This window comes from Ranitomeya variabilis, chromosome 3 (genome assembly GCF_051348905.1).
Source record: "Ranitomeya variabilis isolate aRanVar5 chromosome 3, aRanVar5.hap1, whole genome shotgun sequence".
NCBI classification, from domain to species: Eukaryota; Metazoa; Chordata; class Amphibia; order Anura; family Dendrobatidae; genus Ranitomeya; species Ranitomeya variabilis.
This window is the reverse complement of record NC_135234.1, coordinates 43,578,026-43,605,216: the sequence shown is the minus strand read 5'-3', so window position 1 is coordinate 43,605,216 and position 27,191 is coordinate 43,578,026. Positions and strand designations below refer to the sequence as shown.

The window sequence follows — 27,191 nt, the reverse complement described above, 5'->3', positions numbered from 1 at the left end:
ATGGTTCAGTGTAACTGGCTTATAATATCTGCAAGTCGTGTCTTCCCCCCTGCTAGTTGGAGACGCACTCATTTATTCCGGAGGAGGCACGGATTTTCGTTAAATATGGGCGATCGTTAATGTCAGAGCTTTGTTCCTATTTGTAAACAGAACTATATCCATTTTCAATAACCACACATGAAATCCTGCGTGTGACTATACAAAGGGCCGTGTCAGCGCCTATTGAGTACACGACACAAAGGGAGACTCGTTTGGGACAGGAGATTTGCTCAGAAAACTGATCGTTGTCAATTTTCCTACTGCATTGATCATAGCGAGGAGTGAAAAGGTCGTGTGTCTTGCATGGATCAGATACCAGTCAGCCCTATTGATGCTGCTGGGAGCCTTTGTGTTTCTAGATTAGGGGTTGATAAATGAGCCGGAGCGCGATGGTTTAAGGCTCCGCAGCACGTCACTGCTAAGCTGCACATAGACAAGAAGGGATTATCCCAGAAGCGTTCAGCCCAATGATCAGAAAGGGAGCAGAATACACCATCCGAGTAAGGGGCAGGAAGCACTGGCACCATCCTACTAATCAATAAGCATCCAAGTATGATCCCTGGGGGACCGTCCGGTCACAAGATACTGATGGACCCAAGACAGAGGCTTGCAAAAGTATTCACCCCCACTAGCATTTTTGGGTGTTTTACTATCTCACAACCTGGAATTTAATTTTTTTTTTTATACTTTTTTTTTTTTTTTGAGGGTATGCATTGGTTCACGTAAAGAACATGCCTACAACTGTGAACATTCGCTTTTCTTTTTTTTGTGAAGCAAACAAATAGGACTGAAAACTTCAGTGTGCAAAACTATTCGCCCCCATAAAGTCAGTACTTTGTGGAGCCTCTTTTTGCGCCAATTAAAGCCACAAGTCTGGATAAGTTTCTATCTGGACCCTGGGATTTTGCCCATTCCTCAAGGCAGAACTGCTCCAGCTCCTTCAGGTTAGATGGTTTCCTCTGGTGGACAGCGATCTTCAAATTGGACCACAGATTCTCAATTGGATTAATGTCTGGGCCTTGACTGGGCCACTCCATAACATTTACACGTTTCCCCTTACACCACTCGAGTGTTGCTTTAGCAGTAGCTTTGGGTCATTGTCTTGTTGGAAGGTGAACCTCCATCCCAGTCTCAAATCACTGACAGACAAACAGGTTTTGATCGACAATACACCTGTTTTTCGCACCATCCATCTTCCCCTCAACTTGGACCATTTTCCCTGTCTATGCCGCCGAAAAAAATCCCCACAGCATGATGCTGACACCACCACGTTTCACTGTGGAGATTGTTTTTGGTTTGTGTTTTTTTAATAACCCAACCCTGAGTTTTACCTTCTTAACAACTTTGTCCCTGACTTGTTTGGAGATCTTTGGTCTTCATGGTGTAGTTTGGTTAGTGGGGGCTCTCGTGAGTAGCTGCCTCCAGAGTCTGTAAGAACTGATCAGTAGATCTGCTGGAGGTCAGACCCACACCAAGCTGATAGTGATGGGTCTTCAGTTCTCGGGATCAGTGGGGGGGGGATTTAGCAGACAGATGCCACAAATCAAACATTTACAGGTGCATCTCACAAAAATTAGAATATCATCAAAAAGTTAATTTATTTCAGTTCTTCAATGCAAAAAGTGAAACTCTTATATTATATAGAGTCATTACAAACAGAGTGATCCATTCCAAGTGTTTATTTCTGTTAATGTTGATGATTATGGCTTACAGCCAATGACAACCCAAAAGTCATTATCTCAGTAAATTAGAATACTTTATAACACCAGCTTGAAAAATGATTTTAAAATCCGAAATGTTGGCCTACTGAAATGTATATTCAGTAAATGCACTCAATACTTGGTCGGGGCTCCTTTTGCATCAATGCGGCGTGGCATGGAGGCGATCAGCCTGTGGCACTGCTGAGGGGTTATGGAAGCCCAGGTTGCTTTGATAGCAGCCTTCAGCTCGTCTGCATTGTTGGGTCTGGAGTCTCATCTTCCTCTTGACAATACCCCATAGGTTCTCTATGGGGATAAGGTCAGGTGAGTTTGCTGCCAATCAAGCACAGTTATACTGTTGATATTAAACCAGGTGTTGGTACTTTTGGCAAAGTGGACAGGGGCCAAGTCCTGCTGGAGAATGACATTTCCATCTCCAAAAAGCTTGTAGGCAGAGGGAAGCATGAAGTGCACTAAAATTTCCTGGTAGACGGCTGCACTGACTTTGGTCTTGATAAAACACAGTGGACCTACACCAGCAGATGACATGGCTCCTCAAACCATCACCGATTGTGGAAACTTCACACTAGTCCTCAAGCAACTTGGATTGTCTGTCTCTCCACTCTTCCAGACTCTGGGACCTTGATTTCCAAGGTCTAGTGTGAAGTCTCCACAATCAGTGATGGTTTGAGGAGCCATGTCATCTGCTGGTGTAGGTCCACTGTGTTTTATCAAGACCAAAGTCAGCGCAGCCGTCTACCAGGAAATTTTAGAGCACTTCATGCTTCCCTGTGCCGACAAGCTTTTTGGAGATGGAAATGTCATTCTCCAGCAGGACTTGGCCCCTGTCCACACTGCCAAAAGTAGCAAGACCTGGTTTATATACAACAGTATGACTGTGCTTGATTGGCAGCAAACTCACCTGACCTTATCCCCATAGAGAATATATGGAGTATTGTCAAGAGGAAGATGAGAGACCCCAGACCCAACAATGCAGACGAGCTGAAGGCTGCTATCAAAGCAACCTGGGCTTCCATAACCCCTCAGCAGTGCCACAGGCTGATCACCTCCATGCCACGCTGCATTGATGCAAAAGGAGCCCCGACCAAGTATTCAGTTCATTTATTGAACATACATTTCAGTAGGCCAACATTTTGAATGTTAAAATCATTTTTCAAGCTGGTGTTATAAAGTATTCTAATTTACTGAGATAATGACTTTTGGGTTTTCATTGGCTGTAAGCCATAATCATCAACATTAACAGAAATAAACACTTGGAATAGATCACTCTGTTTGTAATGACTATATAACATGTGAGTTTCACTTTTTGTATTGAAAAAGTGAAATAAATTAACTTTTTGATGATATTCTAATTTTGTGAGATGCACCTGTATAATCTATTCTGTGGATAGGCAATATGTGTTATTTATGGGACAAGACATTTAAAGGGAATCTGTTAACAGGTATTTGATATGTGATCTGATAGCAGCATGATGTAGGGGCAGAGACCCCGATTCCAGCGAGCGATGTGTCACTTACTAGGCCGTGTGTCCCAGTCTTGATAAAAATCAGTGTTTTATTAGGAGATTACCACTACGAGTCCTGTGCTTCCTGGTCTAACCCTGCCCCCACAGCTGATTGGTTGCTTCCTGCGTACACTGTACATTGACAGAAAGCTGCCAATCAGCAATGTGGGCGGGGTTATACAGGGCTAAGCAATCAGAGCTCTGCTAGATCTACAGCAGAGAAAATCGATTGTATAGAAATGACAGCAAGCAGCCCAGCAAGTGACATCACTGGAATCAGGGTCTCTGCCTCTACATCATGAAGCTCTCAGATTGCAGATTCCTCTAAACTAAAATTCCCATGTCAATCTGCCATACCCAATGCAGAAGCGAGAAGAATTTGATATCCTCCTACAAAGGGTCTGCACAGAATTAAAAGAATTCTATATAGACAGGTGGCACGTTTTTTCTGAAAGAAAGCAGCAATGTTTTTTCTTTTTTTTTTACGTCCTGGGCAACCTTGTAAAGGCCCAGCAGGGGATTCCATGCAGGACACTGACCTTATTAACTTCTTCTGGATCTTCATCTTTGAAGGTAAGAAACTGTATATTGCACGATTTAGTTAGAGGTTTGTACATATCCCACAGCTCTCCGTCGACAAGGGCCAGCACGGATTTTTTACAGTACCACTCGCTGAGATCTGGAACCAGAAGAAATAATGACATATTAGAAACAAAACACACAGCACACAGGACACCGAGCGTCATCGGAAACAGTAGACACTAAACCAAGGAGTCTTTTAGATGTTACACTAAGAATCACGTAACTCTTGCATGGCAGAGTAAAATGAATCCTTGGGATGTCGCAGAGGACAACGGCTCTCGCTGCAGCCCGGGAGCATGTCGCAGAGGACAGCGGCCCTCGCTGCAGCCCGGGAGCATGTCGCAGAGGACAGCGGCCCTCGCTGCAGCCCGGGAGCATGTCGCAGAGGACAGCGGCCCTCGCTGCAGCCCGGGAGCATGTCGCAGAGGACAGCGGCCCTCGCTGCAGCCCGGGAGCATGTCGCAGAGGACAGCGGCCCTCGCTGCAGCCCGGGAGCATGTCGCAGAGGACAGCGGCCCTCGCTGCAGCCCGGGAGCATGTCGCAGAGGACAGCGGCCCTCGCTGCAGCCCGGGAGCATGTCGCAGAGGACAGCGGCCCTCGCTGCAGCCCGGGAGCATGTCGCAGAGGACAGCGGCCCTCGCTGCAGCCCGGGAGCATGTCGCAGAGGACAGCGGCCCTCGCTGCAGCCCGGGAGCATGTCGCAGAGGACAGCGGCCCTCGCTGCAGCCCGGGAGCATGTCGCAGAGGACAGCGGCCCTCGCTGCAGCCCGGGAGCATGTCGCAGAGGACAGCGGCCCTCGCTGCAGCCCGGGAGCATGTCGCAGAGGACAGCGACCCTCGCTGCAGCCCGGGAGCATGTCGCAGAGGACAGCGGCCCTCGCTGCAGCCCGGGAGCATGTCGCAGAGGACAGCGGCCCTCGCTGCAGCCCGGGAGCATGTCGCAGAGGACAGCGGCCCTCGCTGCAGCCCGGGAGCATGTCGCAGAGGACAGCGGCCCTCGCTGCAGCCCGGGAGCATGTCGCAGAGGACAGCGGCCCTCGCTGCAGCCCGGGAGCATGTCGCAGAGGACAGCGGCCCTCGCTGCAGCCAGGGGGCATGTCGCAGAGGATAGCGGCCCTCACGGCAGCCCAGGAGCATGTCGCAGAGGACAGCGGCCCTCGCTGCAGCCCGGGAGCATGTCACAGAGGATAGCGGCCCTCGGTGCAGCCAGGGGGCATGTCGCAGAGGATAGCGACCCTCACGGCAGCCCAGGAGCATGTCGCAGAGGACAGCGGCCCTCGCTGCAGCCCGGGAGCATGTCGCAGAGGACAGCGGCCCTCGCTGCAGCCCGGGAGCATGTCGCAGAGGACAGCGGCCCTCGCTGCAGCCCGGGAGCATGTCGCAGAGGACAGCGGCCCTCGCTGCAGCCCGGGAGCATGTCGCAGAGGACAGCGGCCCTCGCTGCAGCCCGGGAGCATGTCGCAGAGGACAGCGGCCCTCGCTGCAGCCCGGGAGCATGTCGCAGAGGACAGCGGCCCTCGCTGCAGCCCGGGAGCATGTCGCAGAGGACAGCGGCCCTCGCTGCAGCCCGGGAGCATGTCGCAGAGGACAGCGACCCTCGCTGCAGCCCGGGAGCATGTCGCAGAGGACAGCGGCCCTCGCTGCAGCCCGGGAGCATGTCGCAGAGGACAGCGGCCCTCGCTGCAGCCCGGGAGCATGTCGCAGAGGACAGCGGCCCTCGCTGCAGCCCGGGAGCATGTCGCAGAGGACAGCGGCCCTCGCTGCAGCCCGGGAGCATGTCGCAGAGGACAGCGGCCCTCGCTGCAGCCCGGGAGCATGTCGCAGAGGACAGCGGCCCTCGCTGCAGCCAGGGGGCATGTCGCAGAGGATAGCGGCCCTCACGGCAGCCCAGGAGCATGTCGCAGAGGACAGCGGCCCTCGCTGCAGCCCGGGAGCATGTCACAGAGGATAGCGGCCCTCGGTGCAGCCAGGGGGCATGTCGCAGAGGATAGCGACCCTCACGGCAGCCCAGGAGCATGTCGCAGAGGACAGTGGCGCTTTCTGCAATCCAGGATCTTGCAGAGGGCAATGATGCTCACTGCCACGTAAGGGCTTACAGAGAGAAGGCACTCGCTTTCTTTCCGGGACCTAAGAGAGCAACAGACAGCTGACACCTGGGACCTCACACAGGGACCATATGTTGCCACAGGGACCTCACAAAGTGATGGACCGCAGCCACTTAACACATGGGGATGCCTGAAACTCTCCAGTAAACCTTGTTACTGCTTTCCAACAAATGCTATACGCGAATATCAGTCCCAAAGATCGGCAGTGATACAGATGAAACAGACAGCGAAGACGTGGAGATTTCTCCTTTGAATGAAAGTATTTAACTTTCCGCTCAGAAATCATTTTGTTTTGCCCCTTTCTTCTTCTTCCAGCCTGGCACGTTATGTGAGCTGCAGACATGCATTATGAATGCTCTGTGCTCCGCTCTCTGCCTAATTTATGTCTTTAATTCAGATTACATTATATTCGTTTACATGTTCAGTATTTTTCCAAGCCTGTTTGAAGTAAATATAAATGGCGTCTCCTCTCGGCGGAGAGCTGGCACCAGAGAACAAAGGAATTCACGGCCATCGAATATTGGGAAATCTGCGCATTAACAACAAAACAATCAATTTTAATTATGGAGCGAAAACCTGGCTAAACAAGATTAATTGCACCCATCAATAGGCCCCACCGGACACACATGTAGACGTTAAGTAAGTGCACGCCAACCTGCAGCTAAGGGATCACTGACCAGTCACTCCGACGCCGAGAAAGCCGCACATTAGTGGTCCCAACCAAGCAAAGACCCTCATTAATCATTTCAGCTTCAGCCACCCAAAAAAAATTAAAAGTACAAAAATGTCCATACTTCTAATGATGGCGGATCAAGATATAGGACGACTTTGGCGCAGAGATTTGCAGTTTCCTTCATTAGATGTGGAAATACAAACTATAGCTTTCTCCATGACCGATTAAAGGGGCACCCAGTAGAGGGGCCGCTGGTCCTCCATGACAGCTGGTCTTCACTTCTGCACCCGCCACCTCTTGGGCTTACTATACCCCACTGTCATCACGTCGATGGGACACTGAAAGAGGCACCCAAGCTGCGGCTGATGGAGACCACCTTAAAGGGGTCGCTTCCATCAGTTCAGTGGGGTGATTCAATCTTGATTGATAGTTTGGATCGGGGGCATGGTCGCTCTGCTGGCCTTTACTGTGCTCTCCCCAATGCTGCATTACCCCCGTAGCACTGGAAAAGAGTTAGGGGGCATTAAATGTGGCCGAATCCAGCAAAACCACAAACCTCCTTGAGTAGAAGATCTGCCACCTCTGAAAGACTGCAGGAGGTGGCTGACATCTAGGCAACAAGCAGCAAAAAAAAAAAAAAAAAAACCACTTTCTTGAGGATTTTTAATAAGTGAACTACAAAGTTGCTGGTTTTAACAAAAACTTTACAAATGTACCTCTTAATAGAACTTAAAGGGGTATTCTCATCTCTAAGATCTTATCCCAATATGTTGTAGGTGTAATAATAATAATATTAGCAAATACCTCCAATTAGAAATGTAGTATAGTTCTCCTGATTCGCTATGTGTAAGAATTGCAGGACCTTAGGTATCCATGGTTATGACCACTAGCAACTAGCTACCTGTCACTATATCAGTCGACGTAACCACGGATACCTAAGGTCCTGCAATGTCTGCACACGAGGAAATTATTATTACACCTACTACATACTGGTATAAGATCTTGGAGAATGGAATACCCCTTTAATAACTCCTTAAGGCTTTGTGCGCACGACAGCAAGTCGCAGACGGGTTGCACAAATGTTTGTGGACTGCTTTGAGTGTGCATTGACCATACCGCCATGTGGTGCATTAATTTAGCACCGTATTTTGTGATCCTGCATTTGTCAATTAAGTTAACAGAGTAAAACCCTTTTAATTGCAAATCAGGCTGATGGTGCACAGGGGGTGTGTCAGCACACTCAAGACTGCTTTGTCCACGCCCCCAGAGCACCACAAGCCTGATTAGTATACGACTTCTACACTAGCAGGTTTTGTCATTTTGCCTACAGATATTGTATGACACAGACACATCATTGCTTCCTACAGAATGGTTAGGAATGTCTCCACTATTAGTCGGCCATACACAGAATTCCTCTAAGGACGTCTAATATTCTGATTTACCGAGATTTAACGTTTTTCCTATCACAGTTGCACAGAATGCCGGAGTGTACCAGACTTTCCCGCCGAGCGAAAGCATTTGTTATCGCCTTTCCATAAAATCCTCTCCACTGAATTCCCCCGAGGGCGCGATGATTTCAGCCAACACGATTGATTGAAGTGATTGCAATTAAAAAAAATAATAATAATACAGAAAAAAAATAAAATTAGCAAGAAAAAAAAAATGAATATGAACTGTAAAGCAGGTTTCAAATAACGGCTAAGAAAAATTAAATTAGAAATTTAATTGCGTTTTTCTGGTAATGTTCATTTAATTAACTGTTGCTGCCTAATTAATTTAGAATTATTAACAAAAGGCCAGTTAACTGAACTATGAAAATGTAACAGGAGGCGATAGCCGCCCCTGATATATCTGGCTGCCCCCGTGTAAGTACAGGTCGCGGAGTGCGGCATTAACACGAGAACAATATTACATTCTCCACCGTCGTCTTAGGAATCCAGACTGAGCCGAAGCATTATTCCATCGCAATAAAAAGGGATTTATTAAGCTTTTTACACCAAAGTCAGTCAAAGACATTGGATGAAAAGTCTATAATCTGCGAGCGGTTATTATAGTAATTACACATCCTAGGGAGGAGCAGTATAAATGCCCAGAGTAAAAACCGCCACATGCAAGGAGTATGGACTACACCCAGAAAGGAAAAAACAGGATCTGAAAAATGGATGCGATGCCACAAAACCTCTGAATATGGCTGTGCCATCAGATTTAGCTGGGAGGAAAGTATGCAAGAACTAGATCACTATATTCTTCACTTTCCAGCTTTGCTGTACAGACTGAGACAGAGTCAGCAGGTAATCAGTTGATCACAATTTATAAATAGTGTAAGGTCGTTTGCACACAAAAGTATTTCTCAGTCCAATGTACAGTCGGGCCGTGGCTCTCCTGACCTGAACTGGACGGCCTCCTAGGGAACGGCGGCGCCCAAGGCCAAAGGAACGGCGGCGCCCAAGGCCAGGGGAACGGCGGCCCCCAGGGCCAAGGGAACGGCGGCGCCCAGGGCCAAGGGAACGGCGGCGCCCAGGGCCAAGGGAACGGCGGCGCCCAGGGCCAAGGGAACGGCGGCGCCCAAGGCCAGGGGAACGGCGGCCCCCAGGGCCAAGGGAACGGCGGCGCCCAAGGCCAAGGGAACGGCGGCGCCCAAGGCCAAGGGAACGGCGGCGCCCAAGGCCAGGGGAATACCAACTGCATGGTAAGTAAGAAAGGACTATAATATTAGCTGCCAGAGGGAGAAGGAGACAGATTTGGTTCAGAGCCTTACCCCAATTGAGCAAATTAGCAGCACCACTGGGTAGCATGTGGACATAAAATTCAATGATTAGCGTAATATATATTTCTTATTATATTTTAACAGTGTATGTTATTTACAATAAGGACTGAGACATAGAAATTATTTCTGAGATATATATATATATATATATATATATATGAAAAAGAAAAAAATTATATATACAGCACATACTCTAAGTGTCGGACAGTGAAGAAAGGAGCTACAGACGAATTCCTAGCTGTCTAAAACTCTCCATGAATGTCCAAACCTGTGCACAAAACTGATCCCTGGCATTTTGGCGACAATAGTGTCACTGGCACTTTTAGGACAATAGATGACAAATTCCGCTGGTGACCGCTCGGCTCCCATCAGTGGCAGGGCGCACAATGTGCTTTTGTCTTTTGTCTGGCGCTGAAATCCTGACCATTTCTGGGGCTGTCAGGAGATAGTTCAGTGCTCCGCGCGGCGCTGACTGATGGGCTCCGGCCGTCTCCTGTCATTGTTCTATAGACAACAGCCGGCCTCGTGCCATTTGTGCTGGAGGCCTTTAATGGAAAGTCGGTTTGTGAACAACGATGACCCGAGCTGGAGAAGAGACGTAAATCTCCTCAATCAGTGACGGGCAAGAAAGTCAAGGCCGGCCGCTGCATGAAAGGACAGATCTACAAGCACAAGGACAAACCCACATTGTTTCCCACAGGGCATTAAGGCCCATTATTAAGTCTCGCTATACTACACCATGCAGTCAGCAGCGATGGATATATGCTAGAGTTGGTGAGACTCGATACATCGGCTATGTCAGTTACCTGTGGCCACTGGATGGGCGCCCTAAAGCCGGTTACTACCTCCCGGTATGTGTCGCCGCTCTCCGACTGGTGTGACTATATAGGAGCATCATGCCGCTAATCAGAAGAGGAGTCGCGGCTGTCAGGAGGTGGCTCTTATGGCGCCGTCCAGCGGCCACAGATTACTGACACAGCTGCTGGACTCGGTCCTGCAAACTGATTTGCATAAACTCTAATGTAATATTTAGCGCCGCTCAGATCCACATCAGAAGGAGACAGGCGCTGTGACAATGGCGGTCAGACAGGTACTGGCCCATTAGTGAGAATAGGAGACATGCAGGCCTTCTCCCAGAGCAGACAGCGACTCCTCAATCCTCGGCAGCTCTGCTGCGTCGCGGCCCTGCTGTTCCATACATTATGCACTTAGGGTACCGTCACACAGTGGCATTTTCATCGCTACGACGGTACGATCCGTGACGTTCCAGCGATATCCATACGATATCGCTGTGTCTGACACGCAGCAGCGATCAGGGATCCTGCTGAGAATCGTACGTCGTAGCAGATCGTTTGGAACTTTCTTTCGTCGCTGGATCTCCCGCTGTCATCGCTGGATCGTTGTGTGTGACAGCGATCCAGCGATGCGTTCGCTTGTAACCAGGGTAAACATCGGGTTACTAAGCGCAGGGCCGCGCTTAGTAACCCGATGTTTACCGTGGTTACCAGCGTAAAAGTAAAAAAAAAAAAAAAACGTACATACTCACATTCTGGTGTCTGTCCCCCGGCGTTCTGCTTCTCTGCATTGTGAGCGCCGGCCGGCCGGAAAGCGACCACAGCGGTGACGTCACCGCTGTGCTTTCCGGCTGGCGCAGACACAGTGCAGGTAAGCAGAACGCCGGGGGACAGACACCGGAATGTGAGTATGTACTGTTTGTTTGTTTTTTACTTTTACGCTGGTAACCACGGTAAACATCGGGTTACTAAGCACGGCCCTGCGCTTAGTAACCCGATGTTTACCCTGGTTACCCGGGACTTAGGCATCGTTGGTCGCTGGAGAGCGGTCTGTGTGACAGCTCTCCAGCGACCACACAGCGACTTACCAACGATCACGGCCAGGTCGTATCGCTGGTCGTGATCGTTGGTAAATCGTTATGTGAGACGGTACCCTCACATTACTGATTGCAGCATTTTTCCATTTCGTCCATTGTGACCCCTCATTATTTCTGGTACAAGTCTTGAGACTTTATTGTAGAATTCATCTTTTAAATCCCCCCTGTATGAATCATGTACAGCTAATAAAGAAGTGTATTTTAGTACATTTGTTTTGGCCTCTATTTAAAGGGTGTTTGTGTTCAAATATACCTTAGTGACATTTGCATATATTTGGGATCTACATGCTGTTTTTTAGAGGCTCTGTCCTGTTATAACTAAAATATGAACTCTAAACTGCTCTCATGCTACTTTTTTTCTACTGACCTAGCCTGATTGAGAGCTCCTCAGTGCACCGCCTCCCTGCTGCTGCTCAGATCTCACACTGCTGAGTACAAGCTGCAGACTTCAGCCAGGCTAGGAGGCCGGAGCCCCGAATGCCCGTCAGCCAGGCTGGGAGGCCGGAGCCCCGAGTGCCCGTCAGCCAGGCTGGGAGGCCGGAGAATGAATACACTTGAATTTATCAGCTGCACTCATAAAATGCTCAACTTTCATATCAGGATTATACAGCCATTCTGACACGTACGTACAAAGTAGATACACCGGCTTCATAAAGTCCAAGCTCTGTAGTAATGCACACAGTCTGGATGATGCCGTCTGGAGATAGTTCCCTTTAAACACTTCAGCAGAACGTGGGGTATCTGTGCGCACAGGCGCTGGCTATACCGAATCGTGGAACAAGTGCTCCCTCCAGTGGCCAATCTGGGAATGATTTAGGTTTAGTGCCATTTGTGGAGAAAGAAATGTATTGAAATTGGGAAAAAATTCTAAACGGGGGGAAAAAAAAAATATGTAGATAAATTGTCCGTGTGCCCAACTGCCATCTTCCCACCATTATTCAGTGCTGAGGTGCTGCTCATGGCACATGAAGGCTGCAGCTCCAGACGACTGGCCCCAATGGTCTCATACATAAGGCACCAACGCTGCGGCCTGTATATGACATACGCGCATGGTCTGCACATCATCAGCACAGGAATTCACTGATGAGGATTCATTTTTGTTTTTGTCTTTCATTTTGGCACAGTCCCAATTATTAGTCCTATTTATATATCCCACGTACGGGTTATTTCCAGCATTGAAAGTAATCATAAATCCACAGGATAGGAGAAAACTTTCTGACCTGGGGGGTCCGACCGCTTTGACTCCCACTGATCCGATCAACAGGGTTCTGAAATGTCGGCTTTGGATAAAGCAGTGGCCACAACATTCATTGTCTATGGGACTGATGGAGAATGTTGAGTGCTCTGCTTAACTATCCCCAGCAAAGCTGCAGGGAATATCAGGAGCAGCATGTTTCCGATCAATGGGAGCCGGTCTACCCCCTGATCCTGAGAGCGGAGCTGTGAAATGCCCAGTCCGAACAGAGCTCCATTCATTCTCTATGGGACTGCTGGAGATAGCGGAGTGCAGAGCTCGAACCTCCTCTGTCAGTCCCATAGACAATGAAGGAAGTAGTGATGCGGCCATCGCTGTATTCCAACTGGCAATCGTGCAGTCCACAGCCACAGTGCAACTCGAGTCCGCAGCACCCCACATAATAACAATGCATCTTTTAGACATTAATTGCATGGGAAAGAAGCAGAGGCAAATATTTTGGGAAGGGGTATTAGAGCCATGAGGCATCTAAATAAGAGGGATGTACAGCAGAAAGGACAGGGGGTGGCTGCTGCAGGGGAAGAGTTAGGCCAGGGCTACAGGCTCTACAGCCGACCATGCACCGCGACATACTGCGGACACCCTGACCGGCGAGCCACTTCACCAATCAAGTCACAAAAGAGGGATGACGACACGGCCAGACTGCACAAGAGTTGTACGTAGTCTGTTACCATGGAGACAGACTTCAGGACATGTAATTAGGATGAACGCCCTATACGTCCGTCCATACGAGTGCATTAGGTACAGGCGGGTGGGCTTCAGAATCACACGAGAGCAACAAATGTAGGAACTTGTGTCAACATTGAATTCCCCTTTAAATACGGGAGCGATCGGATGTTCCCATCCTCAGGACGGTGTGTCCCTGTCTGCACAGTGCTGTCAGTGGGGGACTCTGTGGGAACACACCGTACTGCTGAGGATGGGACTAACAGATTGCCCAGGAGTAACAGTAAGGGGCAACAGGAGAGCAGCACTATATCATGGGGAGTGCCGGCGCTTATACCATGGGGAGTGCCGGCGCTTATACCATGGGGAGTGCCGGCGCTTATACCATGGGGAGTGCCGGCGCTTATACCATGGGGAGTGCCGGCGCTTATACCATGGGGAGTGCCGGCGCTTATACCATGGGGAGTGCCGGCGCTTATACCATGGGGAGTGCCGGCGCTTATACCATGGGGAGTGCCGGCGCTTATACCATGGGGAGTGCCGGCGCTTATACCATGGGGAGTGCCGGCGCTTATACCATGGGGAGTGCCGGCGCTTATACCATGGGGAGTGCCGGCGCTTATACCATGGGGAGTGCCGGCGCTTATACCATGGGGAGTGCCGGCGCTTATACCATGGGGAGTGCCGGCGCTTATACCATGGTTAGTGCCAACGCTTATACCGTGGGGAGTGCCAGGGCTTATACCGTGGGGAGTGCCAGCGCTTATACCGTGGGGAGTGCCAGAGATTATATCATGGGGAGTGCTAGCAATTATATCATGGGGAGTGCCAGCCATAATATCATGGGGAGTGCCAGAGATTATATCATGGGGAGTGCCAGCCATTATATCATGGGGAGTACCAGCCATTATATCATGGGGAGTACCAGCCATTATATCATTGGGAGTACCAGCCATTATATCATGGGGAGTACCAGCCATTATATCTTGGGGAGTACCAGCCATTATATCATGGGGAGTACCAGCCATTATATCATGGGGAGTACCAGCCATTATATCATGGGGAGTACCAGCCATTATATCATGGGGAGTACCAGCCATTATATCATGGGGAGTACCAGCCATTATATCATGGGGAGTACCAGCCATTATATCATGGGGAGTACCAGCCATTATATCATGGGGAGTACCAGCCATTATATCATGGGGAGTACCAGCGATTATATTATGGGGAGTGCCAGCGATTATATCATGGGGAGTGCCCGCGATTATATCATGGGGAGTACCAGCCATTATATCATGGGGAGTACCAGCCATTATATCATGGGGAGTACCAGCCATTATATCATGGGGAGTACCAGCCATTATATCATGGGGAGTACCAGCCATTATATCATGGAGAGTACCAGCCATTATATCATGGGGAGTACCAGCCATTATATCATGGGGAGTACCAGCCATTATATCATGGGGAGTACCAGCGATTATATCATGGGGAGTGCCAGCGATTAGATCATGGGGAGTGCCAGTGTTTCTATGAGAGCGTTGATACGCGTGGGGCTCCAGTTCCCCCCCAGGACTAGCACAAGCATTTGCTATTGGACTACCGCATCTTTACTTGGCTCTTGTGACGCTTTGTTTCCGGACCCTTGGGTGATATATCCCGGTTATTAAACAGCATTTGGTGCAATGAGATTTCTTGCACAGGGTGAATGGGTCTAGGATTTGGGACTTTAAGTTTAATTCCTGTATTTATTTATTTGTGAGTAATTGATCAGCGCACACAGGGTATAGCTGGTAGCAGAGTAATGTGTATTGGTGCATATATTTGTATATGTATATGGACTTTTCATGAATTTACCTCATTTTGCTTAGTGCTCTTAGCTATTTATTTCCAACTGTCTGGGGGGGTGCATATGTCTTATCAGCCATGTGCCATCTCTTGGTTTTTTAAATGTTTTTAAATGTATGTCTTGCTCTATTGTGCCTTTTTTCTATAAATAAAGTTGTATTTTTTGATGGTTGATCCCGTTGGTATGCATATCTTTTCTCTTGCTTAAAGTTCTTAACCCTTGTCAGGCTGCATAATTTTACAACCTTAACAGGCTGCATAGGTACAATTGTACCTTCACATATACCTCCACTGTGGGAAGACTTTACTTGGTTTCAGAAACTAAAGTTCATTCAGCTACAAATGTTATGCTGATATCTATTGTTCAGTGTTGTTACTGGTCACTTATGTTGCTGTCAATTAAGTTAATTCAAACTGGGAGTGGCTTCTACTTGTCTTCCTGCCTCCCTCCTCTCATTAGCCATTTTGCTGTTCATCTCATTGCTGTGAGCACACATTTCTAGGCTTGTGAAGTCTTCAATTTCTTGGAAACGAAGGTAGGAAAGTCTCACAGCATCTAACAGCCAGTTATACCTTTATTCTCATTATGTGGGGACAGAACAGTCAAATTGTCTTTCAGCCTGGACTTGGCTTACATATATTTTGTATTAAACTTATCACTATAGGTATAATTTTTATACGAAAAATGGATAATAATTAGTATCTACATATTGTTTTACGATGTTTTATTTATATTCAGCACAAAATACGAAGCCAAAATTCATCTAGCAAGTCATCATGAGTGATAGTAATGCTGGATCTAGTTTCCGCCATAATCCAAGAAAACGTGTTTGCAGGTTAGTATAATTTTGTGAAAAGCCAATAATGTAGTATTTCGGAAAATTATTTATTTTACATTTTTTCATATTTACAGATTTACGTCTGACGAAATAATGCGAATGCTAGAAGAATCTGATTCTGAGCATGAGGATGAACCATATGTTGCATCTGATGATGAAAACTATGTACCACAAGTGGATGTTACTGAAGAAGATTCAGACATTGAACAAGAAATGGTCATAGAGCATGAAAATGAATACGAATCAGACGAAAGTGTTGAGGATGATTCTGTGCCTCAAAGTGCAGGCGACATTTGGACTGCTAAGGATGAAACTCAATGGTGCAGTAATCCACTGCCAAATGCACAAACAAAATCTCGTAATGTCCTACGACAAAGAGGTGGCCCTGCAGCAATCAGCAACCTATATACAGCAAAAGAGCTATTCAAGTCCATCATGACTCCCGAGATGTGTGACATCATATTACGGGAAACGAATCGAAAGGCCAAGAGAGTTTGTGATGCTTACAACAACGAACTGGTACAACGTTTTCCTGATTCTTCCAAACGGCCACCACAAAAAACATTCAAGCAATTTACTGAAACTGAACTTCATGCATTTTTGGGCATACTGATTGCTGCTGGTGTGCACAGAGCCAACAAAGAGAATCTGGAGGAAATGTGGAATGTTGCTGCTCTGCCTCTTATACGTGCAGCCATGTCTCGTGACCGCTTCAAGATGATACTCAGATTTATCAGGTTTGACAACGAAAATACACGTGCAGAACGTGTGCAAACAGATAAAGCTGCACCAATACGGGACATCTGGACAATGCTGAACAGTAATCTGGAGAGAGCCTACAAGCCATATCATTGTATCACCGTCGACGAGCAATTATTTCCATTTAGAGGTCATACTAAATTTACCCAGTATATACCTTCAAAACCAGCTAAATATGGCATAAAGATTTTCTGGGCTTGTGACTCATCAAATGCCTACCCTTTACAAGGTCAGCTCTACACTGGGAAACCAACTGATGGTCCTCGACAAGTAAACATTGGAGAACGAACAGTATTGGACCTAGTGAGCTCGTATAAAGGCTCTGGAAGAAATGTCACCACCGATAACTTCTTTACAACCATGGAACTAGCTAAGGTATTGAACTCCTGGAACATGACACTAGTTGGTACAGTAAGAAAAAAACAAAAGGTTCCTACCTAGCAACATGCAGCCTGCCAAAGAAAGGCCTGTAAACTCGACAAATTTTGCCTACAATCATGATGCAACAGTCTGTTCATATGTACCAAAGAAGAACAAATCAGTCGTGCTTCTATCATCTATGCACATGACGGGAGAAGTTGAAGAGACACTAGCAGCCAAGCCAGAGATAATAAAATACTACAACATAACAAAAGGTGGCGTTGATGTTATGGATAAAATGTTGGGAGAGTACACTGTGAAACGACGAACATCACGTTGGACTTTGGCATTTTTCTACAATATGATTGATGTCAGTGGGTTAGCATCCTACATCATCTACAGAGAACACAATCCAAGCTTCAGGGCAAAGGATCAACGAAGAAAGTTCTTGAAAGATCTCGCAAATCAGCTGTGTATGATTGCAATTGAAGATCGTAGTACAAACAAAATGATAATGAGAAACCATTTTCTTCGAGGTGCAGTAGAAATGGTGCTTGGACGATGCATTGTGGTAGCATCGCAGCCAGCAGCTGGCCCCAACATACCTCATGGTAGTCGTGGACCCTCCCCTGTTGTTGGTAGTTGCTATGTCTGCAGAGACCTGAGGCGAAAACAACGCAAGACTAGAAAGTCTTGTGTGGTTTGTGTGAAACCCATTTGCGATGAACACTCTGTAGCAAAGCCAACATGCATTACTTGCAAAGAAAATCAATAAAAAAAAGTTTCTTACATTTTCTTTTATAATGTAAATGAACAGTTTTTTACTTGTTTATAATAGTTAAATAGCATTATCATTAAAAAAAAATTTATGCTTTTTCCCTTGCATTATCTTCATTCAAAATATATGAGGTACATTTGTACCTATGCAGCTTGTTATGGATGCAAAAAGATCTCGACCCCTTATCTCGGAAGCGGGTGGAGATATTTTATTGAAATTTGGCCAATATATTCTGGACCAAAAATGTAGAGATGTCACGAAATTTCAGCCCTCTACGTCTTTTCAAAAAAAAGTTATTGCAATTTTAAAACGGAATAGTTACAATTGTACCTATTCAGCCGGATAAGGGTTAATTACTTTATATATATATGCATATGGTTGATCCCTGATTTATTTGTGTCTGTGGTGCCCGCCACTTTCTTTGTATAATCACTTGGAAAACGCTAGCATTCTCTAAGCTAATTAAACTTGCAAAACGCTAGTGTTTAGCGGGAATACGCATGCCAATTCCGCATGCGATATACCCACGGCAGGAGTTGCGGAATTGCCGTGGAAATTTCCGCGGCAATTCTGCAACGTGTGCACATAGCCTTAATCACTAGCGATGAGCGGCCGGACTGGGACTCTGCACATGATGTGATGGTTGATGCTTTTTCTTGATAAATATATTACAGGTTATGGCATCTAAGTGATGGGACGATGATCCAGAGAACCAGTCTGATTGCCGGATGTGGAGTCGGGAAGGAATATTGGTAACTACCGCTGCCATCTCCATGCCTGTGCATGGGCACTCTCCTCTAAATATCACCAGGACGGCCACTGATGTGCAGTCACCCCATGCCACCAACAGGCGGTCCGTTCTCACCATTAACACCAGCCGGATCACTACCGACAGGCGGTCCGTTCTCACCATTAACACCACTCGGATAACTACCATCAGGCGGTCCGTTCTCACCATTACCACCACCCGGATCACTACCGACAGGCGGTCCATTCTCACCACTAACACTACCCGGATCACTACCGACAGGGGGTCCATTCTCACCACTAACACTACCCGGATCACTACCAACAGGGGGTCCATTCGCACCATTAATACCACCCAGATCACTACCGACAGGCGGTCCGTTCTCGCCACTAACACCACCCGGATCACTACCGACAGGCGGTCCATTCTCACCACCCGGATCACTACCGACAGGCGGTCCATTCTCACCACTAACACCACCCGGATCACTACTGACAGCGGGTCCATTCTCACCACTAACACCACCCGGATCACTACCGACAGGCGGTCTGTTCTCACCATTAACACCACCTGGATCACTACCGACAGGCGGTCCATTCTCACCACCCGGATCACTACCGACAGGGGGTCCATTCTCACCACTAACACTACCCGGATCACTATCAACAGGGGGTCCATTCGCACCATTAATACCACCCAGATCACTACCGACAGGCGGTCCGTTCTCACCACTAACACCACCCGGATCACTACCGACAGGCGGTCTGTTCTCACCATTAACACCACCTGGATCACTAACGACAGGCGGTCCATTCTCACCACCCAGATCACTACCGACAGGCGGTCCATTCTCACCACTAACACCACCCGGATCACTACCGACAGGCGGTCTGTTCTCACCATTAACACCACCTGGATCACTACCGACAGGGGGAGGGGGGTCCATTCTCACCACTAACACTACCCAGATCACTACCGAGAGGCGGACCGTTCTCACCACTAACACCACCTGGATCACTACCGACAGGCGGTCTGTTCTCACCATTAACACCACCTGGATCACTACCGACAGGGGGAGGGGGGTCCATTCTCACCACTAACACTACCCAGATCCCTACCGACAGGCGGTCCGTTCTCACCACTAACACTACCCAGATCACTACTGACAGGGGGTCCGTTCTCACCACTAACACCACCTGGATCACTACTGACAGGTGGTTCGGTTCTCACAATACCAACAAGTGGATCTTTACCAAATACGCTCAATATTTTTTTTTATTCATTTATTTTGGTGTTCATTCTGCTTTTACAAATGGCCTAGTCACATGATTCTTCTGGCCAGAACGATTGCAGCCATGGCAAACTATTAAAGATTTTACATGTTAAAAAAACAAAATTTTGAACTTTAAAAAATAAATAATAGATCTTTTTTCATTCCAACGTCTACTGCAGGAGTTGAATCATTTTACCACTGGGGCTGCGAAATGCTGCACTTGCCTCCTTCTGGACATGCACTACTCCTCCATTCTAATGTGGATCTAAGTGCCCATTCTGCCAATCAGTGCAGGTCACAGGGGATGGATTCCCCAATGATCAGTAAGTTACCCCTTATCCTGTAGATAGCTGATAAATTGTTTTCACCAGACAACCCCTTAAAAGTGAGCCTGTCATGTCCCCAATCGATATTAACCTGCAGATATCGGTTTAACCTCCATATTAATTGCGTTCTAAAGCTGCTCGACCCCCGCACTGAAAGCCCGGTAACCGGGAAGAAGTGAGCTTTATTCCTCCCGCAGCCTGTGGCTTTCAGTCATAGAGACGTGCCGACGTGGCTTCAGCCCCTGCTCAGTACATAGTGAATGACAGTTGTTGTAACCCCGGCACTGACTGACAGCCGGCTCTGTACTCTGTGTGTCAGTCAGTCAATGTGTCAGGGTGTGATTACAGCTGCCGCTCACTGTATAGTGAACGGTGACTGAACACACGCTGAGGACGCGGGAGGAATGAAGTTCATTACCTCATGGTAGCCAAGCTTTCAGTGTGGCGCCCGCATGATTTTAGAACACCATTAACCTGCATATTAACCCTATATCTGCAAGTTACAATTTGGGAACACAACAGGTTCACTTTAAATGCCGCTATTAGAGATTGATAACGGCATATAAGTGGTGAGACAGCGGCATTTGGAGTTAGTACTGACTGCTGCTGTTAAGATGCTGGTCGGGGTGGTATTATACAGCGAGCGTCATATGACAGTCCAATCCCAGCACCAGAGAATCCTGACAGCGCACACTGTATGCAGTAAGGATTCACAAGTCTGCAGTCACACAGAGTGATAGCATACTTCAGGCTGAAGTCTGGCCAAAATTGTAAAGAGAATAGATGTTGATTAGTGATGAGCGAGCACGCTTGTGTCTTAAATAGAGTATTTTCGGTGTGCTCGAATACTATACTCAAGTCCCCGTGACTGCATGTCTCGCAGCTGTTCAACAGCTATAACACATGCAGGGATTGTCTAACGAACAGGCTATCCCTGCATGTGCTGCAGCTGACAGACACAGCGACTCAAACATAGTATTCGAGCACGCACGAAGATACCCTATTAGCACACGGGCATGCTCAGATAACACCTTATCTGTGCACACTCACTGACCCTTTGTAACAGAGCGGAGCAAATGATGTCCAGGTGATAGAAAAGCACAGAAGTTTTCACCCCAACATGGAACAATCGGCATCCGCCCCACAGGGCCACTCGCGCACGGCATCCGCCCCACAGGGCCACTCGCGCACGGCATCCGCCCCACAGGGCCACTCGCGCACGGCATCCGCCCCACAGGGCCACTCGCGCACGGCAGCCGCCCCACAGGGCTACTCGCGCACGGCAGCCGCCCCACAGGGCTACTCGCGCACGGCAGCCGCCCCACAGGGCTACTCGCGCACGGCAGCCGCCCCACAGGGCTACTCGCGCACGGCAGCCGCCCCACAGGGCTACTCGCGCACGGCAGCCGCCCCACAGGGCTACTCGCGCACGGCAGCCGCCCCACAGGGCCACTCGCGCACGGCAGCCGCCCCACAGGGCCACTCGCGCACGGCATCCGCCCCACAGGGCCACTCGCGCACGGCATCCGCCCCACAGGACTACTCACGCATGGCGCAGTTGAATGGCGTGGACAGGCCTTTGTTCATCACAAACACAGTGGCTGGATCTGTCCTCCCCACATGCTTCACCTCGATCTTCTCAGTGCGAGGATACAGAGATAACTGCCTCTCCTTCTCCTTGTCGTACAGCTCGAACCTTCGCCGGGAAATCTCCGCTGCGGAAAGTTTACTGGCTGTGGCCACTGAGTAAAATCCTAAAACACAGAAATGCAGACACGTAACCCAGCAGATTATTCCATAGGACCCCAGCCAAATCCCGAGAACAGAGCCCTGCAGAGCGTCCGCACCCCGGGAAATATCTGGACTCCGCTCTCTGTATTGATAGAAGAGGTGCACAGGTTAGCGGAGCCGTGCTTTGTGGATCGCCGGGGTCGGACACTCTCCTATGAATGGATACGGGATAACTTGCTATTTTAGGATTAACCCCTTCACATCTTCCCAGCAGGTGCCGTAGAGGTCACGGGTCCTTCTGGTGCGATCCCCGATGCGGACAAACAGGACGGCGGCAGCTAAGCGGTTACAGTGGGAGGGGCTAGCGCGCATTATCACAGGGTGGTCATGGCAGCCAGAAGCAGCAGATAATACACACTGACAGCCAATAATACCCTGAGGGAGCCAAAAGATAAACTACAATGCCATAAGACAATCCCTTTAAGACGTTAGAGGAAACATTTCCAATCATTTGAATAGCTGGCACAACAATGAATGCTGCCCGCAGCTCCATCCCTGGCTATAGACAAGAAGCACATCTCAGTGCCTGCTGGGATCTGTTGTCCCCCCCGGCCGTTCATAGTTCGGGACCCTCCACTTACGTCTGCCCCGCAGAGTCCGCAGCGCACAGCTCCCCGCCATCCCCGCACCGGCTCCTGCAGTCACTGTGACATTCACCCACAATATCAGCCGCACACATGTACTCCAGTCCGCACAACAAAACCTTCCCTCCCGGAAACAGCGACGCGGCGTGTAAGGTTCCGGGATTCTCACTTCCGCCACCAGAGGGCGCCCCTTACCCGCAGTACAGCAGACAGGTCACTGTCACAGTTCTCGCTCACAGAGCAGCACTAACATCACTTGTGCCTACATTAACCCCTTCCTGCTGCTCAAAATTTTGTTTTTTGCGCTTAAGGCTGGTTTCACATTTGCGTTTGTTGCCGCAGCGTTTGTACCGCATATAAACGCATGCGTCGTGTTTTCCTATATTTACCATTAACCCCTTCACCACCAAGGGTGGTTTGCACGTTAATGACCGGGCCAATTTTTACAATTCTGACCACTGTCCCTTTATGAGGTTATAACTCTGGAACGCTTTGACGGATCTTGGCGATTCTGACATTGTTTTCTCGTGACATATTGTACTTCATGTTAAAGGTAAAATTTATTCGATATAACTTGCGTTTATTTGTGAAAAATTTGGCGAAAATTTTGAAAATTTTGCAATTTTCCAACTTTGAATTTTTGTGCCCTTAAATCACAGACATATGTCACGCAAAATACTTAATAAGTAACATTTCCCACATGTCTACTTTACATCAGTACAATTTTGGAACCAAAATTTTTTTTGTGACGGAGTTATAAGGGTTAAAAGTTGACCAGCAATTTCTCATTTTTACAACACCATTTTTTTTTAGGGACCACATCTCATTTGAAGTCATTTTGAGGGGTCTATATGATAGAAAATACCCAAGTGTGACACCATTCTAAAAACTGCACCCCTCAAGGTACTCAAAACCGCATTCAAGAAGTTTATTAACCCTTCAGGTGTTTCACAGGAATTTTTGGAATGTTTAAATGAAAATGAACATTTAACTTTTTTTCACACAAAATTTATTTCAGCTCCAATTTGTTTTATTTTACCAAGGGTAACAGGAGAAAATGGACCCCAAAAGTTGTTGTACAATTTGTCCTGAGTACGCTGATACCCCATATGTGGGTGTAAACCATTGTTTAGGCGCATGGCAGAGCTCGGAAGGAAAGGAGCGCCGTTTGACTTTTCAATGCAAAATTGACTGGAATTGAGGTGGGACGCCATGTTGCGTTTGGAGAGCCCCTGATGTGCCTAAACATTGAAACTCCCTACAAGTGACACCATTTTGGAAAGTAGACCCCCTAAGGAACTTATCTAGATGTGTGGTGAGCACTTTGACCCACCAAGTGCTTCACAGAAGTTTATAATGCAGAGCCGTAAAAATAAAAAATCATATTTTTTCACAAAAATGATCTTTTCGCCCCCAATTTTTTATTTTCCCAAGGGTAAGAGAAGAAATTGGACCCCAAAAAATGTTGTTCAATTTGTCCTGAGTACGCTGATACCCCATATGTGGGTGTAAACCATTGTTTGGGCGCATGGCAGAGCTTGGAAGGGAAGGAGCGCCATTTGACTTTTCAATGCAAAATTGACTGGAATTGAGATGGGACGCCATGTTGCGTTTGGAGAGCCACTGATGTGCCTAAACATTAGTGTTGAGCGATACCGTCCGATACTTGAAAGTATCGGTATCGGAAAGTATCGGCCGATACCGGCAAAGTATCGGATCCAATCCGATACCGATACCCGATACCAATACAAGTCAATGGGACTCAGGTATCGGACGGTATTCCTGATGGTTCCCAGGGTCTGAAGGAGAGGAAACTCTCCTTCAGGCCCTGGGAACCATATTAATGTGTAAAAGAAAGAATTAAAATAAAAAATATCGCTATACTCACCTGTCCGACGCAGCCGGGACCTCAGCGAGGGAACCGGCAGCGTTGTTTGTTTAAAATTCGCGCTTTTACTTGGTTACGTGAGGTCCCGGCTTGTGATTGGTCAGGGCGGCCATGTTGCCGGGACGCGGACCAATCACAGCAAGCCGTGACGAAATTACGTCACGGCTTGCTGTGATTGGTCCGAGTCCCGGCAACATGGCCGCCATTAACCAATCACAAGCCGTGACGTCACGGGAGGCTGGACATGCGCGTATTTTGAAAAGCGCGCGTGTCCAGCCTCCAGTGACGTCCCGGCTTATGATTGGTCACGGCGCCATGTTGCCGGGACGCGGACCAATCACAGCAAGCCGTGACGAAATTACGTCACGGCTTGCTGTGATTGGTCCGCGTCCCGGCAACATGGCCGCCATTAACCAATCACAAGCCGTGACGTCACGAGAGGCTGGACACGCGCGCTTTTCAAAATACGCGCATGTCCAGCCTCCCGTGACGTCCCGGCTTGTGATTGGTTAATGGCGGCCATGTTGCCGGGACGTCACTGGAGGCTGGACACGCGCGCTTTTCAAAATACGCGCATGTCCAGCCTCCCGTGACGTCACGGCTTGTGATTGGTTAATGGCGGCCATGTTGCCGGGACGTCACTGGAGGCTGGACACGCGCGCTTTTCAAAATACGCGCATGTCCAGCCTCCCGTGACGTCCCGGCTTGTGATTGGTTAATGGCGATCAAGTTGCCGGGACGTCACTGGAGGCTGGACACGCGCGCTTTTCAAAATACGCGCATGTCCAGCCTCCCGTGACGTCCCGGCTTGTGATTGGTTAATGGCGACCAAGTTGCCGGGACGTCACTGGAGGCTGGACACGCGCGCTTTTCAAAATACGCGCATGTCCAGCCTCCCGTGACGTCACGGCTTGTGATTGGTTAATGGCGGCCATGTTGCCGGGACGCGGACCAATCACAGCAAGCCGTGACGTAATTTCGTCACGGCTTGCTGTGATTGGTCCGCGTCCCGGCAACATGGCCGCCCTGACCATTCACAAGCCGGGACTTCACGTAACCAAGTAAAAGCGCGAAATTTAAACAAACAACGCTGCCGGTTTCCTCGCTGAGGTCCCGGCTGCGTCGGACAGGTGAGTATAGCGATATTTTTTATTTTAATTCTCTTTTTTACACATTATTACATTAATGTTGTTGCGATACCCGATACCCGATATCACAAAAATATCGGATCTCGGTATCGGAAATTCCGATACAGCAAGTATCGGCCGATACCCGATACTTGCAGTATCGGAATGCTCAACACTACTAAACATTGAAACTCCCTACAAGTGACACCATTTTGGAAAGTAGACCCCCTAAGGAACTTATCTAGATGTGTGGTGAGCACTTTGACCCACCAAGTGCTTCACAGAAGTTTATAATGCAGAGCCGTAAAAATAAAAAATCATATTTTTTCACAAAAATGATATTTTTGCCCCCAATTTTTTATTTTCCCAAGGGTAAGAGAAGAAATTGGACCCCAAAAAATGTTGTGCAATTTGTCCTGAGTACGCTGATACCCCATATGTGGGTGTAAACCATTGTTTGGGCGCATGGCAGAGCTTGGAAGGGAAGGAGCGCCATTTGACTTTTCAATGCAAAATTGACTGGAATTGAGATGGGATGCCATGTTGCGTTTGGAGAGCCCCTGATGTGCCTAAACATTGAAACTCCCTACAAGTGACACCATTTTGGAAAGTAGACCCCCTAAGGAACTTATCTAGATGTGTTTTGAGAGCTTTGAACCCCCAAGTGTTTCACTACAGATTATAACGCAGAGCCGTGAAAATAATTTTTTTTTTTTTCTCAAAAATGATTTTTTAGCCCCCAGCTTTGTATTTTTACAAGGGTAACAGAATAAATTGGACCCCAAAATTTGTTTTCCAATTTGTCCTGAGTACGCTGATACCCCATATGTGGGGGGGAACCACTGTTTGGGCGCATGACAGAGCTCGGAAGGGAAGGAGCGCCATTTGGAATGCAGACTTAAATGGATTGGTCAGCAGCCGTCACGTTGCATTTGCAGAGCCCCTGATGTACCCAAACAGTACAAAACCCCCACAAGTGACCCCATATTGGAAACTAGACCTCCCAAGGAACTTATCTAGATGTGTTTTGAGAACTTTGAACCCCCAAGTGTTTCACTAAAGTTTATAGCGCAGAGCCGTGAAAATAATTTTTTTTTTTTTCTCAAAAATGATTTTTTAGCCCCCAGCTTTGTATTTTTACAAGGGTAACAGAATAAATTGGACCCCAAAATTTGTTTTCCAATTTGTCCTGAGTACGCTGATACCCCATATGTGGGGGGGAACCACTGTTTGGGCGCATGACAGAGCTCGGAAGGGAAGGAGCGCCATTTGGAATGCAGACTTAAATGGATTGGTCAGCAGCCGTCACGTTGCATTTGCAGAGCCCCTGATGTACCCAAACAGTACAAAACCCCCACAAGTGACCCCATATTGGAAACTAGACCTCCCAAGGAACTTATCTAGATGTGTTTTGAGAACTTTGAACCCCCAAGTGTTTCACTAAAGTTTATAGCGCAAAGCCGTGAAAATAAAAATTCTTTTTTTTTTTTCACAAAAATGATTTTTTAGCCCCCAGTTTTGTATTTTCACAAGGGTAACAGGATAAATTAGACCCCAAAAGTTGTTGTCCAATTTGTCCTGAGTACGCTGATACCCCATATGTCGGGGGGAACCACTGTTTGGGCGCATGACAGAGCTCGGAAGGGAAGGAGCGCCATTTGG

At 48.1% G+C, this 27,191-nt stretch overlaps 1 protein-coding gene across 1 annotated transcript in view; it reads right to left on the bottom strand.

The window, feature by feature from the left end:
• MRPL39 (mitochondrial ribosomal protein L39) overlaps positions 1 to 22,676 on the bottom strand; it is a 130,173-nt gene extending 107,497 nt beyond the window's left edge. Inside the window, exons 1-3 of the mRNA XM_077294011.1 lie at positions 22,512 to 22,676; positions 21,687 to 21,893; positions 3,805 to 3,944 (exon numbers count right to left, since the gene is read on the bottom strand). Of these exons, the coding sequence (XP_077150126.1) occupies positions 3,805 to 3,944; positions 21,687 to 21,893; positions 22,512 to 22,551 (387 nt within the window). The 5' untranslated portion in view covers positions 22,552 to 22,676. The remainder of the gene's footprint in view (positions 1 to 3,804; positions 3,945 to 21,686; positions 21,894 to 22,511) is intronic.
• Between the last annotated feature and the right edge of the window lie 4,515 nt (positions 22,677 to 27,191).